Source organism: Gymnodraco acuticeps, unplaced genomic scaffold, assembly GCF_902827175.1.
Source record: "Gymnodraco acuticeps unplaced genomic scaffold, fGymAcu1.1, whole genome shotgun sequence".
Taxonomy (NCBI): domain Eukaryota; kingdom Metazoa; phylum Chordata; class Actinopteri; order Perciformes; family Bathydraconidae; genus Gymnodraco; species Gymnodraco acuticeps.
In genome coordinates, this window is record NW_022992177.1 from 3306677 (window position 1) to 3324075 (window position 17399).

Below are 17399 nucleotides of genomic sequence, written 5' to 3' on the forward strand. Positions count from 1 at the left end.
TCTTTTAAACTCATAGTTTTGCTTTATTCTGAGAAAGTGTTGCTTTATCTTTATGATACAAAACTAATCCCATACAATTACGACTAGATGAGTTTTACAACCGCAAACGTGAAGATACATTAAATAATATTACGTAGGCCAATACAAGGAAATTAAATAATAAAATGAATAGTCCATAGGCCCAATAAGAAAAGACTACCCTAAAAAAGTATTGTATGTGGAGCAGTATGAGCAGAAGATATTACTGTATAGAGGTGGGAGGAGTATTCAGATCTTGTAATTGAGTAAAAATAGAAGTGCCAGAGTGTAGGAAAACTCTGTTACAAGTCCTGCAATCAAAATGTTACTCAAGTTAGCACCAAAACATACTCAAAGTACCAAAAGTAAAAGTACTCATTATTCAAATTGGTCTATTTCAGAATAATATGATATGTTTTGATTATAATTATTGATGCATTAAAGTGTTATCAAAGCTGGTTAAGGTGCAGCTAGTTTAAATTACTTAATATGCTTTAGGGTAGTTTGTGAATTAACTCCAGGTGTAACTAAAGTCTTATTTAAGTGTTGATTATATTTCATGTTATAATCCAAATGTGTAAAGTAACTAATGGTACTTAATAATTGTAGTGAAGTAGAAGTACAAAGTTGCGTAAAATGGAAATACTCAAGTAACATACAAGTATCTCAAAATTGTACTTAAGTACAGTATTTGAGTTAATGCACTTAGTTACTTCCCACCTCTGACTGTAAGTGATGAACCTGTTTGAAATATAAGAAGTGCAATACTTTGAAATGACCTATTGCAGTAGAAACATGAGAAAATAATGTTGAGGATGTAACAAAATACAAATGGAAATCATAAAAAAAATTTCCATTTCAATGCACATCTACATTTTTAAGTACCAAAGCAAAGAGACAAAACCTCCTGATGAGACTCATTCAAATGAGTAGTCTAATTTCTTCTGACATTAAGAGGAGACAAGGTATTTGCAATCTTTTTTATTATGTTGTTGCTGTCTGTTCTATCCCACACAAAGCCCATATAAAATGCATTAGCATGATGTCAACTATTGTATTAGTATATTATTGTTTATGAATACCGCTAATCTGTCGCCCAGACTCTGTTTACAGGATCTACTGAGTCATCTGATCTGAAAACATTTCCACAATGACTAATATTTCCTTCCTTCTCTTCTTCCTTCTTTTCCCCCAAAATATAGCAGCACAGATTTGCATACATGCCTTTCATTTTCAGCTTCCCAGCAAAGTGGCTTGATGGTAAATTGTTTTCATTCCTGTCCATATATGCTCAAGCGTCACTTTGCATTTTGCAAAATGAAATGCAAATCTATTTGAGCTTTTGCCTGGGCTTCTCTTTTTTTGTTATTTTCGAAACTGCATTTGAAAAATGAGCCACACACTGGTCTTTAAGGGGGTTCACCCTCATACATTGAGATTACTATTTCACATGTATCCTCCATGATTTTATCTATCCATATTCCAAGATATTCCTATTCTTTCACTTTTTAACTGTTGGTTAAATTGTCAGGTGTTGCAGTTTTCTTGAAGAAACAAAAGCACACACATAACTGAAATCTTGTAAAGGAAAACCTTAATGAGCAGAGTACTGAAAGGCAATGAAGCTGCAGGAGACTGACTTGATGTATTATATTGAAGGTTTACTGAAGCTTTGCCAAGCAGAACAAATAATGAACAATACAATCCAACAATGAGATGCAGTCACGTTGTATGCCCCCATTATTTATTGAGCACAGTCCTTCTCTCTCATTATCATCCCACACAGGGCAAACAATAAACCTGTATGTTTAAAAAATGAATCATTTTGTTGGCCATTCAAATCCCAGTCAACACATTTTAAGCAAGACATTTCATTGCATGTCTTTTAGCTGACACTTTTATCCAAAGACAGCCTTATCATTGCTGTGTCTGATGTTTGCCTGGACACTTTCTATCTCCCCTCATGGCTAAGAATGCATGGCCAGTCTTAAGTCTTATCAGCTGTGGCCCGACAGACCTGCAGACAGAAGAAATGTGTAGCCTGCTCATTTTTTCTGGAGCACAAAGCAGAGACATGCGCAGGTAAGGATATTAAAGTCTCTAATGAAAAATGGAATAAGAAAAAAAGCTGGCAGGGAGACCAAAAGCTTAAACCCCCCCCCCAACCATGGGTTCTTTCAAAAACCTTTCTTTTTAATGCAACCTATCCTGAGATCCTTTAACTTTGCCTTATCATTGCACTTTTAGCTGCAGCCAGTATTGTATCGCTTTTATGAATTGTCTTTTTTTGTTTTTATTTGTATGTTTGTTTTGTTTTAATTATTATGTGTTAAATGCCTATGTTAAGCACTTTGAATTGCCTCTGTGTCTTACAATGTGCTATACAAATAAACTAACCTTGAACCATAAAGCTGCAGAAAGGCACTCTGGATGGACCGGGCTGGAACAGGTTGATGATGTCAGTGGAAACAACAAGTGTGCCTCATCTGAATCCAGGAAAATCACGCCCCCTGCCTCAAGCCCTGCAGAGAAAGAGAACAGAGAAGAGATGGAGAGAGATAACAAGCAAACAAAATATGAGTTTAATAAATAGTTTTAAAGCTGCATCTTTCAACCCAAAACACAAGTAATACTGTGTATCGTAATAGGACTTCTGAAACAACGCATATAGCCACGAATATATAAGCAATTATTTTATTTATTATCAAGGTGATAAAACAATGCAAAGTATCCCCATGAGGGTAACCAATATTACCTAATGAAGTGTCTGACAGGGTTTGTATCAAAGTAAGTTACTTCTCTCCTGTTGGCAGTTTTGTTATGGTGCAATAACAAATACATGTAATTATCTTCAGAACCAGGACTTAAAATACTCTATTGAAAACTGATGTTTAGGATTCTTGCTGTTCTGAATGTAATGCATTGAGCCCACATCAGGACCACAATCATCATGTGCATGAAGGAACGCCTACTTTTCCCTCGTCCAATCAGTGTGAGGAAATTGAATGTACTTCCGGTTCCGTTCTTCTGTCTTCAACATCAGCTGACTGACACAACCATGGTAACCCGTCAAATTATCTTATTTTTTGACTGTAGTTTTATTAATAAGAAGCCGATTTATTTATAGGACATTATTGTTGCATGGTTATACATGTTGTTTGTTGATATTTACTTTAACACGATCGATATGCACTCCTGCTTTATGGGAGCTAGCAGGCTAGGCTAGTTAGTAGCTGATGGGTAGTTAAAGCAAGTTAATGCTATCGTTACATTGTTTGTTACTGTCGTTACTGTACAGTAAAAACATGTATCTGTTGTTTTGTCTTTTGTAGCGGTTCCGTTTCTGTGGAGACTTGGACTGCCCCGACTGGGTTCTTGCTGAAATCAGCACATTAGCTAAACTTGTGAGTAATAATGTTAGGTTATTTAATTGTAAGTCTATGGTGCGTTTTATTTTTAAACTAATACCTGTGTCTTCTCAATAATGTCACAGTCTAGTGTCAAAATGAAACTCCTGTGTGCTCAAGTGCTGAAGGATTTGCTCGGGGAGGGCATTGATGTAAGAGTTTGAATATATTTCCACATAATCTTTTACTTCTCTATATATTCAGAATTCACTCAAACTGATCATCTTCTCTTTTGTCTTAGTATGACAAGGTTACAAAGCTCACTGCAGATGCAAAGTTTGGTAAGTCTCCCTCATACTGCAGATATTTTACAAAAGTTAAAGTGGCAACACTACAGATTAACCCATATCATTTAAAAAATAATGAGCCTGCATTAAAAATACTGCTAAATAAAAATGTAGTTGTATCAGTAGATTGTTTAATGTGTTGTAAAAGTAAATACTTGGTTACATTTACAACAAGGAATCATGTATTGTAAGCTCATCATGTGTTTTGTGAGTAATATCTTAATAAGCAGAGTCATTATTAACTATAGCTATAAAATAAATGCAGATTATTTGCCTTTTATATGTTGTGATGTGCGAGTGTAAAATAGCAATAATATTTCAAGCAAATGATCAGTACTGCAGAATACTTTTTCAGAAGAGTACTTGATTAAATAGGTCTACCTAAGCATATACTGCTGGAAATGTATTTAAATCTCATACTTTACACACAAGCCTAGAAGAATGCCATATTTGCATCATATTTTTGTTGTAAAACATAAATTCATGATGTCAATCCATCTTGCAGAGAGTGGAGACATCAAAGCTACTGTGGCAGTGCTCAGCTTCATTTTCTCTAGTGCAGCCAAGCATGATGTCGACAGTGAGTCTCTGTCCAGTGAGCTGCAGCAGCTTGGTCTGCCTAAAGGTAGGTTCACTGGGGTCCTTCATGTTTGATATCAAAGAATAGGATTATGTCTTTATCTGTAGTTGCCAAATTCACAGACCTTTTTCTAAACTTCAATGTGTACAAAGAGTAGGGAACTAAAAACACTATTGGACCAATATATTTGAGTACTTTTAATATATCAGGGAAAATGTCGGCATTAAAAAGAGCTTGTGCAGCAGATACCCGGGGCCTACTAAACAGCAAAGGGTCTATAATTGTAGGATTTGCAGACTTCTAGAAATATCCAGGTCCCAAATCACAGCCTACTGTATTATTGTTAAAAATAAAGGTATAGCATAAACAGCTATTGTGTTACTAAATATAATAAAACACTGCACTCAGCTCACCTCAAACGTGACCCTGTCTGTGCATAATGTGCCGTTTAGAAAGGGCTGATTATTGGGGAGGATGATGTTGCGCATTGTGACTTTGGTGCATTGATTACAGTTACAATGACAGCTGTTTAACGTCCACTTTCGATTCTCTTTTTAAAATGTATTGAAGATTTCCCCTTTATTTGATACACATAAACTTCCTTTCAAGTACTTTTTGGCAATTACTCTTTTTCTGTTACTGGTTGGATACTTCTGTGTTAATGCACCGGACAGTTCTTCTGCTCAACGTGTGTTTAAACACTTTTCTGTGATTATGCACTTGGAATAAATCTTGAATTTACTTTTAATAATTCTAGAGCACACGACGGGGCTCTGCAAATCATATGAAGACAAGCACTATGCACTGCAAGGCAAACTAAGAGAGACCAGTCTAAGATGTAAGTATTTCTGTCTATCTTGTCCTTTTCGAAGAGGAAGACAAAAATAACTGATGAGGAGAGTTGACTCTGGGAGTTTTTTTGGCTGACCATTAATTCTGCCCTGCAATGAATTTCAGTGGGCAGACTGGAGTCCGTTTCATGGCGTATCGACTATACTCTGAGCTCCAGTGAACTGAGGGAAGTGAATGAACCTCTGATTCAGCTTAAACTGCAGTCACAAGGAGCGGAGTCAGGCTCAACAGAGACTACTGTTATTTCTGTTTCTGCAGACAAGTTCAGAGTCTTGCTTGCAGGTCAGGTTTGCTTTTTGTCCATTTTCAGTTATTCTGTCTACGGTCCTTCACGTCAAACTGTTTTATTAGCCATGATAATGTTTTGATGGTTATTTTCCCCTCTGTTCCTGCAGAACTCAAACAAGCACAGGTTAGGATGAATGCACTACAATGAAGATGGGACGGAGAAGTCGGATTTCGATGTCTGATCAAGAGCCGGACACAAATGATGCTGATAGTCTGCCAAAAGTGCCATATTTACATGTTGTACAGTATAATTATTTTTATATGATATAAGTCATCTCAAAAGTCATGTGAATGGCTTGTTTATTTCCATTGACTGTTATTGAGTCATTGAAAGAGAGCACATGTCTAGTCTTAACTCTTATCAGTTGTGCGGTATTTTTCTAACACATCAGGAAATATTGGTACACATGTTTACAGACTGAACAAGAATACTGAATGGACCATTTTTGTAAAATATTGTATATTGATTCACACATTTTGATTTAAATTATGTTAATACGTTGTGTTGTACTTTCTGATACCCCATACATAACAAATAAAACATGAACTACATAGATTTGTGTTTTCTTCCACAACGCATACATATCCCAACATGCAATGGGACGGGACTGTTTGCTTCCGTTGTGATCATTAACTGTATACTATTGTGAGTTTGCTAGACAAGCTAAATTCTTCATTGTTTTCCGTGAATTAGTACTAAACATGAGAAAAACTAGGTTGAGAAACACATGTAAAACACCGCAAATATATCTAATTATAAATAACGAGATTATAGGCATGGAGATCTCGCGACATTTTCTGAATCTTGAATGGAACGCGATGATGTTATAAAACCAAGAACCACAACACGTAAGCATGTTGTGAAAGTCCTGCTTGTGCCATACTTGCACATCTTGCAGCCCTTCGGAAACTGGAGTAACCCGACACACCACACTCCGTGTGTTATGGGATGTTACTGAGGTTTAAGTTGAAGTGACTCGTGTGTCCGTGGAGTGGTCTGCTTCCTAGTTAAGTAAGTTGTTTTGCCCCGTGATCATAGACTGTGATGCAGTGATGCCCCTCGCAGCACCCATGCTCGAATCTCAATGATAACGCCTTCTTTTTATTGTTCTGACTTTTGCAAAAATACTCTGAGGCCATCCATGATTTGTCACATTGTTTATTCTGTGGCAGGGTTGAAGGCATTGATGTGTCACGTTGTGTAGTCTGAGTGATTGTGAGTTATGTTAAAGTCAATGGCTGTGTGTGTGTGTGTGTGTGTGTGTGTGTGTGTGTGTGTGTGTGTGTGTGTGTGTGTGTGTGGTGTGTGTGTGTGTGTGTGTGTGTGTGTGTGTGTGTGTGTGTGTGTGTGTGTGTGTGTGTGTGTGTGTGTGTGTGTGTGTGTGTGGCACAGAGGCCAGGATTTTAGAAATACTGAGGTCACCCAGCACAGTCCCAACCAATGTTTGAAAAAAACAGTGTCCCTAACAATATATTTAAATGCTTTTTGGAAACTGCCTTCACATATTCTGTAGTTCTATTTTGTTGTTGACCTAAAAGTAGTGAAATGTTAAAAAAAACTGTAATTTATCTTCGTAAAAGCTGTTTTTGTCCAGAATGTAAGTTTTCCCAGGTTTTCTAAAACACACACACACATCCTCAGTGTGCATTAAAAGTAGCTACAGCGCTTTGCTCTGCCATTTTATTCTCTACAGCACAGCTTCAAAATGCCTGAGGGACCTGAGCTCCACCTTGGCAGCCTTTACGTAAACAAAATGTGTGCTGGAGTGGTGTTCACTGGCCCGGTCAGAAAATCTGAAGTCAGCAAAAGTCCTGATGTGCCCTTCACCTGCGAGGCCTATCGCATCACTGCCTCTTCCAGAGGGAAGGAAGTGAAGCTCAGGCTGACGCCTATGAAAAGTGATGATTCAAAACAGAGATCTAAGGCAGGCCAAGCAGACCAGGCCATGGACGTAGTCTTCCGCTTTGGGATGTCAGGCTATTTCCGATTCACCTCAGAGGATGAGCTGCCCAAACATTCCCATCTGCGTTTTTATTCTAAAGAGACGCCCTGCAGAGTGCTGAGCTTTGTGGATACACGCAGGTTTGGCAGCTGGCAGGCCAACGGGACTTGGCAGCCTGACAGAGGGCCCTGCATCATGTTCGAGTACGAAAGCTTCAGGTTAGTATCGATGACTTTCACTTAAGTTACCTGCTAGACCAAAAACTCACTCCCACACTGACCAGTGTTTGATTTTGCAGGAAGAACGTTGTGACGCACCTGTCTGACCGAGCCTTTGACAGGCCCATCTGTGAAGTTCTGCTCAATCAGAAGTACTTCAACGGTATCGGGAACTACCTGAGGGCTGAAATCCTTTTCAGGTGATGCACATAAACAAACCACAGAACTGATCAAATGAGATATTGTGTAATTATTATTTAGGGATGCACCAATAACAAACCTATAAGCACTTTGAGCAACAGGAAAAGCGCTTTATAAATGTAATTTATTATTATTATTATTATTAAGTGACATGGGTATCCATAATGACATGAGAACCCGCTTTGAATGGGCCTGAAATTAACCATGATTTTAACAATGGAATAATCTGATGATATAATAAACAGTTTTGTCAGTAAAATGTCTTAAATTAGTTAAGTCTTCTATGGCAGAAAATCCTCAAATTACTTACCAAAATAGTTGCGTATACATTTTTATGCCGACCAACTTATAATTGCATCCCACATTCAATACAAGTTCTACAATACAAGTAGTTCTCAGGGAGGAACGCCTGCTGATGATGACAGACATAGATGTTTATCAAGGTGGGAGTATCTTTTCTTTGTTTTCATTGCTTCCTTAGTTCAAAAATCAAGGTCGGACTAGAAATAATATAAATTACTTTGTGGATATATAACATTTCGTTTTTCCTGTGAGCTTCTACTGTAGTTTAAAGAACAAGACGAATTGTCTGCTTTGTATTGTTGACCGAAACACAAAGCCTGCTCTCATGAGTCTCAAGGTCTGTCTCCAGATATAAAAAGAGTATTTTTGTTTTGGGTTCCTCATCCTGCGGGCGTAGCATACATTCAGCCTCCCTTTGAAAACAAAGGAGCCTCTCTGTTTTACAAAAGATTGGTTCCAAAGTAGTTTCTTTTTTTTAGGTTAAACATCCCACCCTTTGTGCCAGCGAGGTCCGTACTGGAAGGCCTTGAGTCAGAAGATTTATGTGAAAACGAGAAGCCTTTGAAAACTGAGATCAAGGACGAAAAGGTGACGTATCCCAGACAGATACCTTTTTTTAGATCAGACACTTGACAGTCACAGCATTACATTATTCTACAGTGCCTTTCTTTCTTCTGTGCACCAGGCCTCAGACAGGGTTAAGACGGTGAAAGAGGAGACGGGAGACCTGCTCAGACTGTGTCATACAGTTCCTCTGGAGGTGGTGAACCAAGGTTAGTTTCCTATTGAGTAAAAAATGTTCATAAAATAATTCAGAGGTAATTCAAGTCGATTTGATGGTGTTTTTGTCATAGGTGGAAAGGGCTACGACCCCAAGAAGGAGGACTACTCTGAGTTTAAGGCATGGCTGCAGTGTTACTATGTGGATGGGATGAAATCATTACGGGACCACAATGGCAGAACTATGTGGTTCAACGTGAGTTCATAGAAATAATCCAATATTTTAATATCTGGCTCATTATTTTATATGTCATTGATAGCAATATCTTCTGTTCTTCAGGGAGATCCAGGCCCCATGGCACCTAAAGGTACTTCGAATACATTAAACTGACAACTTCCACACAAAATGTATCTGATGGCTGATGCTTGAACAGATTTGTCTTTTCTCATTTAACAGACTTAAAGTCACCCAAGGCAAAAAAGAGAGCAAAGAAAACAGAGGACCATGATTACACGGATAAGAAAAAGGTATGTGCTTTTTTTCTTGATGAGTAATGAGCTCTACAGATGTGACTCTTAATATATTTGATTTAATTAGGGGGCCAAAGGAGGCTCAAAAAGCACACCAAAGAAGAAGGTGGTCAAACAGGAAACCAAAACAGCAAAGAAGGAAATCGAGAAGTCTGAAGAAATGGTATCACCTCAAAAAAAAAAGAGACCAGCTGCTCGTGGGAGGAAGACCAGCAGTGCAGAGCCAGCTGCAGGTGTGCTCATTATATTCTCTCAAAATGGAATGAATGTTTTTCACTGCTGGGGGATTGTTCGAAAAAAATAAACATTTTAATGTCATAGTTGTCCTTGTTGCAGGTCCAGAGAAGCGGAGTGGGAGAGTTACCAGACAGAGCAGCAAATGAGGAGAAAAGGGAGGCACCACTGTATTGTGTGTATGTTTTTATACTATGGAACAGTTTTTTAATAAAGCACAGGATACTGTAAAAGTTCTGCAACTGTTTATTGTTTTAATGCATAGTTATCAAATCATTTTCTTTCACATTCTCATCTATAAGTAGCTCACAAAGAGGCAGTCCATGTAAAGTCTCCTTATAAACGGCATCACCATATGACACATTTGAGACTAGTTTCTAACTTTTAGGATTTGGTACTTGTGACTACCCTGAGGTTGGTACAAAAACAGGAATGGTGTGTCTTTTTAAAAGACGAGGAGAAGGGACACAATTTGAAAGGGGCTGAAGTCCAGAGTGATTCCCCCTGACGTAATGTGTGCCGGACGGGTGGGGTCTGGTTTCTCCAGAAGATCGCAACTGAACGGGGGAAAAAATGTTGTTCTTAGAAGACAATAAAAGATGCCAGACAGAAGTAAACATGATAAAAATAGAGTTACTCACTGCCAGGCTTCCCTGATCGGAAAGGTGGTTCTCAGAGTTGCAGTGACGCTGCTCCCATGTGACTCATAAAGTCGAACTACGAGTGCTCCCTTCCTGTCCTCAGCCTGTTATGGTAAATGGAGTAAATCGCCATTAGTGGGCTGATTGGATTAAGGCACACTGTCAAGCTTAGCATTTAATTGGCTACCTGTTTAATGGTCTCAAGGATTACTGCAGCAGTGCTGATGGAAAAGGCACTCCAGGGCTCGGTGTCAGCAGGGCACCGGATTGGCCTCAAAGGGAAGTTGAGGTTGTACGCAGCCTGGATGACAGAGGCATCTTGGAAGGATCCTATATAACAGAAAATATTATCACACTAGTTTCAAAGTCAGGGTTTGAAAGGGATTGTTCATAAAGATTGCAGTGGGGTTCTTTTAATGGAAGTTAATTGCCTACAGTAGACAGCAGTCGGTTTGCCCCCAGTTTATGGAGCAATCAGGGGTTATGGCTTAGAAGTAAAGCAATGTACTGCTGCAGGCGGGGGCAGCAGTTCAATCATTTTCAAGCCACTTAAACATTAGTATCAGTTTAAGTGTTTACTTTATTCATTTGTATTTCTCTGTTAGACAGGGCAGTGGTAAACCAGCAACTGCAAGGTTAAATTACTGCTTCTTTTTTTTTTCAAAGGGCATAGGATGTCTCATGTCCAAGTAAAGTAGGAAAAATATATTAAATAAAGCATATACTTGTATATTATATACTATGATATTGATTACTCTAAGACACATGTTGCTGTTGCCCCTGTCCCTTTAAGATTTATTGAGAACTCAATCTTACCTGTGTGAGGCATGATGGCGTAGGTGAACTGATGAGTCCCCATGTCAGCGTTGACATCGGGTGCCTTAGGTGCTCTCAGTCTAAAACAGACATTTACTGTTAGCTGCAAGAAAGATTGACAATTGGAGAAACTAAATTCTACCATTTGTAGAATATTTGTATGGAAACAGTGGGAAACCTTACAGGGACAGTGTCATAGTGTTCTTGTGCACTGAATAGCCGTATTTGCAGTCGTTCAGCAGTGCAACCCCAAAGTTGTGCTCTGACAAATCGGCCCATTTGTGACCCCAAACCTAAGAGAGAGAGAAGCCATGATGAAAAACAACAACAAAAATACACATAAACCATTGTTGTTGTGACTGCATCTACAGGACACTTAAAGTACATTAAGCTGTACATTAGCTACTTGTGTAGTTGATTCCCCAGAGGTGTACCTCAAATCTGGCCCAGTCCCATGAAGTGTTCCTGTGTGTGGGTCTCTGCAGATGGCCAAACTGGATCTCATATGTAGCGTTGGGGCTGCGTACCCGCACAGGGAACTCCACCTTAAGAAACTTGTGTGACTCTGCCCACGTCACCTGAAATAGGAGGCAACATTGGGATTTTCTTGCGATCAGTGATTCTTGCGATCTCTCCAGATATCATAAATGATATGAAGTACCTTAGTGTTGAATTTGATGTAAGGACACATGGCATCCATGATAATCTCCTGTGTGATGGTGCTCTTATCACTGATCCTGAGGGTGAAGCGGACACTTCCTCTGAGCCCGTCTGAGTACACCAGATGAGGAGGCTGCACCACCTCCACAACCGGCTTCCTGTAGGGTCAATCCTGCAGTCAGGCTTTACATCTAAAAAAAAACCTGCAAATACTATGGTGTGTATCAACAAGGGGGCAAAAGATGGATGTAAGAGTAATAAACGACACCTTGTCTGCAGATGGTAGTCCATTACATCCCAAGCATCCCAGTACAGAGGGACATCATCAAACATGACAAACTGGTTGCCATGACAGCTGTCAGAGATGGCTTCTCTGAAAACAACCAAAGTGTGAGCCATGTTAATACAGTACATAATAAAAATGAATTCAGTGTAAATTTAGTAGTTGAAAATATGTGCTCCTACAGTACCTGTTGGCGTTGATCAAATACAGAGACGCCAAAGTGCCATCTTTGTTTACGACAGTTCGTAAAATCCCATTCTCCATGAGCAATGTTCCGTCGGCCTTTAATGTTACACAACATCTTGGTTAGCCAATTACAATTACAACAAAGCTAAATGAATTAAATGCTCTATATATATATATATATATAGCACATACTTGACCAGTGATAGTCACTGGAGCCACAGGCTTTGTGTCTCCAACAGGAGACACACCAATGCTGGGAACTCTCACCAGAGCTGCAATACAACAGACACCACATTACCACATCACATATGCAGTTGTAGTGTGGAAAGCAACAACATGAATTCTGTAAATATGTAACATACCCAGATCGGGTGTACCAGGGCCTTCGTGCATCTGGATGACTTCATGGCGCTCCCATGGCAAAGAGTTGAAAACACCAGGGGAGTTTCCTTTTGAACCGAGGGCTCCACAGGCATCGTGCAGCAGGGCAGCACCGTCAGTGCGGATATCTAAAGACACAATGAGTGTTCTTTTTCATTTATTTTGGAAAAGAAAATATGTATCTTGCTTTTGTTTTGATGGACAGCTATTGAAAACTAACCTTCATAATATCTGAGTGCATCATCCACAACCATCTCTATACAGCTGCCGGGAATCACATCATGGAATTGGTTTAGCAGAAGAAGCCTGAAAGGGAAAAATCGTTTTCATACTGGAACAACAGAGACAATTTGTTTATTCATCATCAAACTTTAAAAAGGTGCATCCGGACCTCCAGAGCTCCTGCAGTTTTTCCACAGGATATATAAAAGTCTTGTCCCGACAAAGCGCCAAGCTGCTGGCTATCTCAATATCATGAAGCAGCGTCTCACACTGACGGTTCCCCTGTTTAATCTGGAGATAAACAAAACATAAAAAAAGTAACTTTATCTTTAACATCTTTAATATTTGTTCATACTTCACACATTGTTTTATTGTGTTGCACTGTTGGAGGAGCCGGTGACCTAAGATTTTCATCGTCATAACTACACTGTAGCTATGTACGCATGACCAATAAAAGCCTTGAACCTTGATTTCATTTGTATTTGTGGTAAAGTAATACCCTTTTCCTCGAATGTTTTGCATATTTTATGGTGCGTTTTGTTTTTGTTATACTTCTATATTTATTAATGTATTATGTAGATTTAGCAACCAAGACTATAGGTATACTGTTATAATTGGTCCAAGTATATCATGCATGTCAATAATATATACTATTTCCCATACTGTTGTTGCTATGTGTTTCTAGACTATTTGTTTACTTGGATTATTTCCTTTTTTTCAGATAATTTGTTGTTATGGCAAAGTGTAATTTCCTCTATAAATGAAGAATCTGAATATGGTTGTATTCTACCTTGGCCTGCGTGGTGTATGTGCCGTTGTGCAGCTCAAGGAAGAGCTCTCCGGTCCAAGTACAAAGCAGGGCGGAGTCAGCCTGCAGCTGAGAGAAAAGCTTGTCAGGACTGGACATCTGGACCCTGAGAAACACAAGAATTGAACATGGAAGTGACCAACGACGTCTTTGGTTACTCCATTGTTACTCATACTGACTAAAGCATGATAGCATTGACTAGTATAATAAAACCACACCATGATGACATCAGTTGAAATCACTCATATCCTTTTAAATCTAACAAGCTGGGTGGAGTCCACTGTCTACGTGCTGGCACTCCCCATTACAGCAGTCCCATAGTGCATTACAAGTCATATAAAACTCATGACAAATGTACTCGCGGGAATTATTTCCGCTTCAGTTTGGGCCTGGTTTTTGTAACTAACGAGTGCTGGGTTCAAAGTGTGTGACAGGAACTGACTTGGGAAGTCCATCTGTGTCCTGGACCCGCTGCAGTCTGTCCAGCATCAGCTGTGTCGGTCCACCACCTCCATCTCCAAACCCAAACAACACGGCACTGTGGTTCGCTCTGCCCTTGTCTTTGTTGTTCTTCACAGTTTTTACCAGCTGTGGGCAGATACAAACCCAGATGTAAGCTTTGTAAGGATTGTAAATATTCTTCTCTCGGACTCAACATCACCATGTTTGTGAACTATAAAAAAAGAAAAACTCACTTCTTCAACCTTCCCTTTCATTTCATAGGAATTTCCTGGTGGGAAATGTGTTAAAACCTTTGAGCCGTCCAGACCTTCCCAGAAAAATGTGTTGTGCTTAGAAAAAGAGAAATCAAAACTGAAAATCTAAACTAAACAATTTTCTTTGTTTTTAAATTGGTGCCCAGCACCTACTTTACTTACAGGAAAGGTGTTGACCAGGTTCCAGCTAAGCTTCTGTGTTAGGAAATTGGAAATGCCAGAGCCCTGCATTATCTGAGGAAGTTGGGCAGAGTAGCCAAACGTATCTGGAAGCCAAAACTAAAGAAAACAGAGAAAATAGTGTTGTATCATGCAAATGTGAGGACAAGCAAACATACAGTACTTCAACTCAGGTTATAGTATGAAGACATCTTTTTATGAATCCATACCTCGTTGCAATGGATCCCAAACTCACGATCAAAGAAGCGCTGGCCTTCCAGGAACTGTCTGACCATGGACTCGCCTGAAGGCAGATTGCCATCCTGACAGGAAAATGTGGAATTAATAAATCTTAACTTGAGATGTTCATAAAATAAGGTGTATTCGTAGCAGCCCAAATAATACAGTTAACCTCTTAAGATACAAGAAATGTAATTGCTTTACCATTTCCACCCATGTTCCTCCTACTGGAATGAACCGGCCTTTCTTAACGTAATGCTGAATCTCAGAGAAGAGTCCTGGGTACCAGCTCTTTACCCACTGGAACTGCTGGGCCTGGACGAAAAGCAAAGAGAAATTCCAAACTGTAGAGGCTGCTAAGATTTGTAAATTCTTCATGGCCTTTACAAAACTTTGTCAGTGATGAATTACCTGGGAGCAAGTGAATACAAACTCTGGGTTCTTCTCCATTAAACGGATCACTGTCACCCAGCTTCGGCCACATTTGCGAATGGTCTCTTCGTAGGGCCACAGCCAAGCTGAAAATGCAGAAATATTAACTAATTTGACAAAAATATTGAAAGATTTGATATGCTATTACCTAATAGTTTTCTACTTCTAGGGCAGAGTATCCTTTGAAAGTACAGATATAGATAATTATGGTACCTAAAAATGATACAGTCAACCCTTTTCTAAATTATGATTGAAATCGGTTAATATATAATAATAGTGAATTAAAGTAAAACTGAATTGCAGACATTCATTTGAGACCTGAGTCTATGTGGCAGTGACCCATCGCATGAGCAACATGCTGGCTGTCTCCGTTTCTCTGGCTGAAGAAGGTGTGAGCCAGGCTGTGAGCTCTAGAGAAGGAGCTGGGGTCCGACGGGTCGCACAGGTTCACCATCTCATTCACAGTGAAGAGCGCCTGGAAGCCCCTCTGCTCTCCCTCTCCAAGTTCCTGTGAAGGAAGAGAAAAGTTTACCGTCAATACGTTTGAACTAAAGTAGCATACCAACATGTACTGATTTGTGTGACTTCACCTTTACGATGTCAATCAGCATCTCAAAATCAGTCAACATCTCCTGTACATCACGGTTAAATACCACCAGCTCCGCCTTTTGTACAGAAAACTTCCTGTTTGGATCCGGGGCTGCAATCATGGATCCTTGACCAGCTCCAAAAAGCCCATTACAGGCCATCTCTATATAAAGGGTGACACTGGAAAACAGGAGAAAATATAGACATTCAGTGAGCAATTGATTACAAAAGCAGCAATGAACTTGTGTTTTAGGAACTGACCTGTGTGGCTCCTCATCCTTCAGACAGTCAGACAGGATATAACTAGTCTTTTCACCCTCTTTACTCAGGCCCTACAAAAATAAAATATGTCAAAGTGAAATCTTGTCATGTGTTTAGAACTGAATTGTGTTACTTTAATGCAGGCTGCTGCTACATTACCTGCACTGGCTGTTCATCTCTCCAAACCATCGCTTCTCCATCACTTTCCCACCGAAGATGCACCTCTTTCCCTCTCCAGGACTCCGGGATGTTCAGGGTCACTTTAAACCAGCAGGTCCACCACCTTTAACAAGCATCAAGCATGGGTTACTGCCAAGATAGGAGGCAACAAAACTATCTGAGAGTGATACAAAAAAAAGCTGAAATATTACTTACGTTGGTCCAAAGGAATCACCCACTTTATAAGGTGCAAAGGTCTGATTGGAGGCCTCTGTGAATGTGATCCGTTTAGAGGACAAGAAGGAGTCAATGGACTGCAGTGGGCAAGAGTCTCCATAGAGTCTGCAGAGAATAATCATTAGAAAAGTCACTTATTTGTAAAGCCACTAATCAAAAAGTTAATTAAATGTGAATATGTCATTGTTAAGTTAAAATATGTATCATAAATAAAAACTCCCTGAAGATATTTTACAGTTTTGTTTTTATTTTCACTATTTTGCAGATCGGTGAAACTGGTAGGCTACTGATCTACAAAGAAACACCTTAAGCAATGATAATAATGTGCATTTTCGTGTAAGACATGAATAAATAAGACATTAAACATTTCTGTCACAGAAAGCGCCATAAAGCCTGCAGTGGAGTACTACAGTGCAAAGTGAGTGCAGCTGTATGAAAGAGACTTACCGTCCTCTCAGGTTGCAGTCTGTGAAATAAATGTCGGAGATAAACTTATCTGCCCTCTCCAAGAGAGTTCGCCTGTTCTTCAGCACAGGCAGGTGATACATCACGAAACACAGAAAACACCTGCAGGCTTGCAGACAGATAAAGGTGAATCACGGAAAATGCGAGAATGCACTGAAGTCCGAAATCTGCAGAAGACCCGGAAGTGAAACGTATTGTTATTGCAGTTCATACAAACAGCCACTAGATGGCAGTGCTGTTAAAGGGCTGGCCACTAGATAACATGTTCTCTTTCACTGTAAAGGTGGGATAGGTAATTTTGAAGAAACCAGCTCGAGTGCGCTAGAATTTGAAAATACACAGCCGGAAGAAATCTGCCACTTCCTTACAGAGCCCCTCCTCCAACACACACGAACGCGCACATGACCAATGAGGGCACGAGATAAGTGTGTGCACAGATGGAAGGCTGACAGGCAGGTAGGCCATCCAGTTATTTTAGCCGGGCCGGCTATAATGATTGGTCGTGCTTTCTTTGATTTTTTGTCAAAGCACTTAAGATATTCATTGCTATCGGGATGTTAAGA

The 17399-nt window shown here is 39.6% G+C and overlaps 3 protein-coding genes across 5 annotated transcripts; 2 read left to right on the plus strand and 1 right to left on the minus strand.

Annotated features, from left to right (window-relative positions):
• The first annotated feature begins 3019 nt into the window (after positions 1-3019).
• Positions 3020-5984, plus strand: commd4 (COMM domain containing 4). The gene is made up of 8 exons (XM_034204893.1): positions 3020-3079; positions 3351-3422; positions 3512-3577; positions 3667-3706; positions 4218-4337; positions 5050-5130; positions 5250-5426; positions 5540-5984. The coding sequence occupies exons 1-8, from the start codon at positions 3077-3079 to the stop codon at positions 5578-5580; spliced, it is 600 nt and encodes a 199-aa protein (XP_034060784.1). The 5' UTR covers positions 3020-3076; the 3' UTR covers positions 5581-5984.
• A 260-nt stretch (positions 5985-6244) lies between these two features.
• Positions 6245-9819, plus strand: neil1 (nei-like DNA glycosylase 1). Of its 2 annotated transcripts, none has more exons than XM_034204944.1 (10): positions 6245-6444; positions 7127-7593; positions 7674-7793; positions 8577-8685; positions 8783-8870; positions 8952-9073; positions 9158-9185; positions 9275-9345; positions 9416-9581; positions 9670-9819. In XM_034204944.1, the coding sequence occupies exons 2-10, from the start codon at positions 7139-7141 to the stop codon at positions 9729-9731; spliced, it is 1221 nt and encodes a 406-aa protein (XP_034060835.1). In that variant the 5' UTR covers positions 6245-6444; positions 7127-7138; the 3' UTR covers positions 9732-9819. The 2 variants fall into 2 exon arrangements, with proteins under 2 accessions (XP_034060835.1, XP_034060836.1); XM_034204945.1 differs by having other exon boundaries at positions 9685-9819.
• man2c1 (mannosidase, alpha, class 2C, member 1) lies at positions 9809-17191 on the minus strand. 2 transcript variants are annotated; one of them, XM_034204940.1, is made up of 26 exons: positions 16819-17188; positions 16351-16476; positions 16135-16258; positions 15976-16046; positions 15717-15894; positions 15445-15634; positions 15106-15212; positions 14899-15009; positions 14685-14777; positions 14458-14574; positions 14275-14370; positions 14022-14167; positions 13562-13685; positions 12941-13062; positions 12770-12855; positions 12531-12677; positions 12361-12440; positions 12170-12264; positions 11968-12072; positions 11701-11857; positions 11474-11617; positions 11223-11332; positions 11040-11119; positions 10411-10553; positions 10224-10327; positions 9809-10139 (listed from the first exon to the last, which is right to left on the minus strand). In XM_034204940.1, exons 1-26 carry the CDS (start codon positions 16917-16919, stop codon positions 10028-10030), a joined length of 3069 nt encoding a protein of 1022 aa, XP_034060831.1. In that variant the 5' UTR covers positions 16920-17188; the 3' UTR covers positions 9809-10027. The 2 variants fall into 2 exon arrangements, with proteins under 2 accessions (XP_034060831.1, XP_034060830.1); XM_034204939.1 differs by having other exon boundaries at positions 15717-16046; positions 16819-17191.
• Positions 17192-17399: the final 208 nt, after the last annotated feature.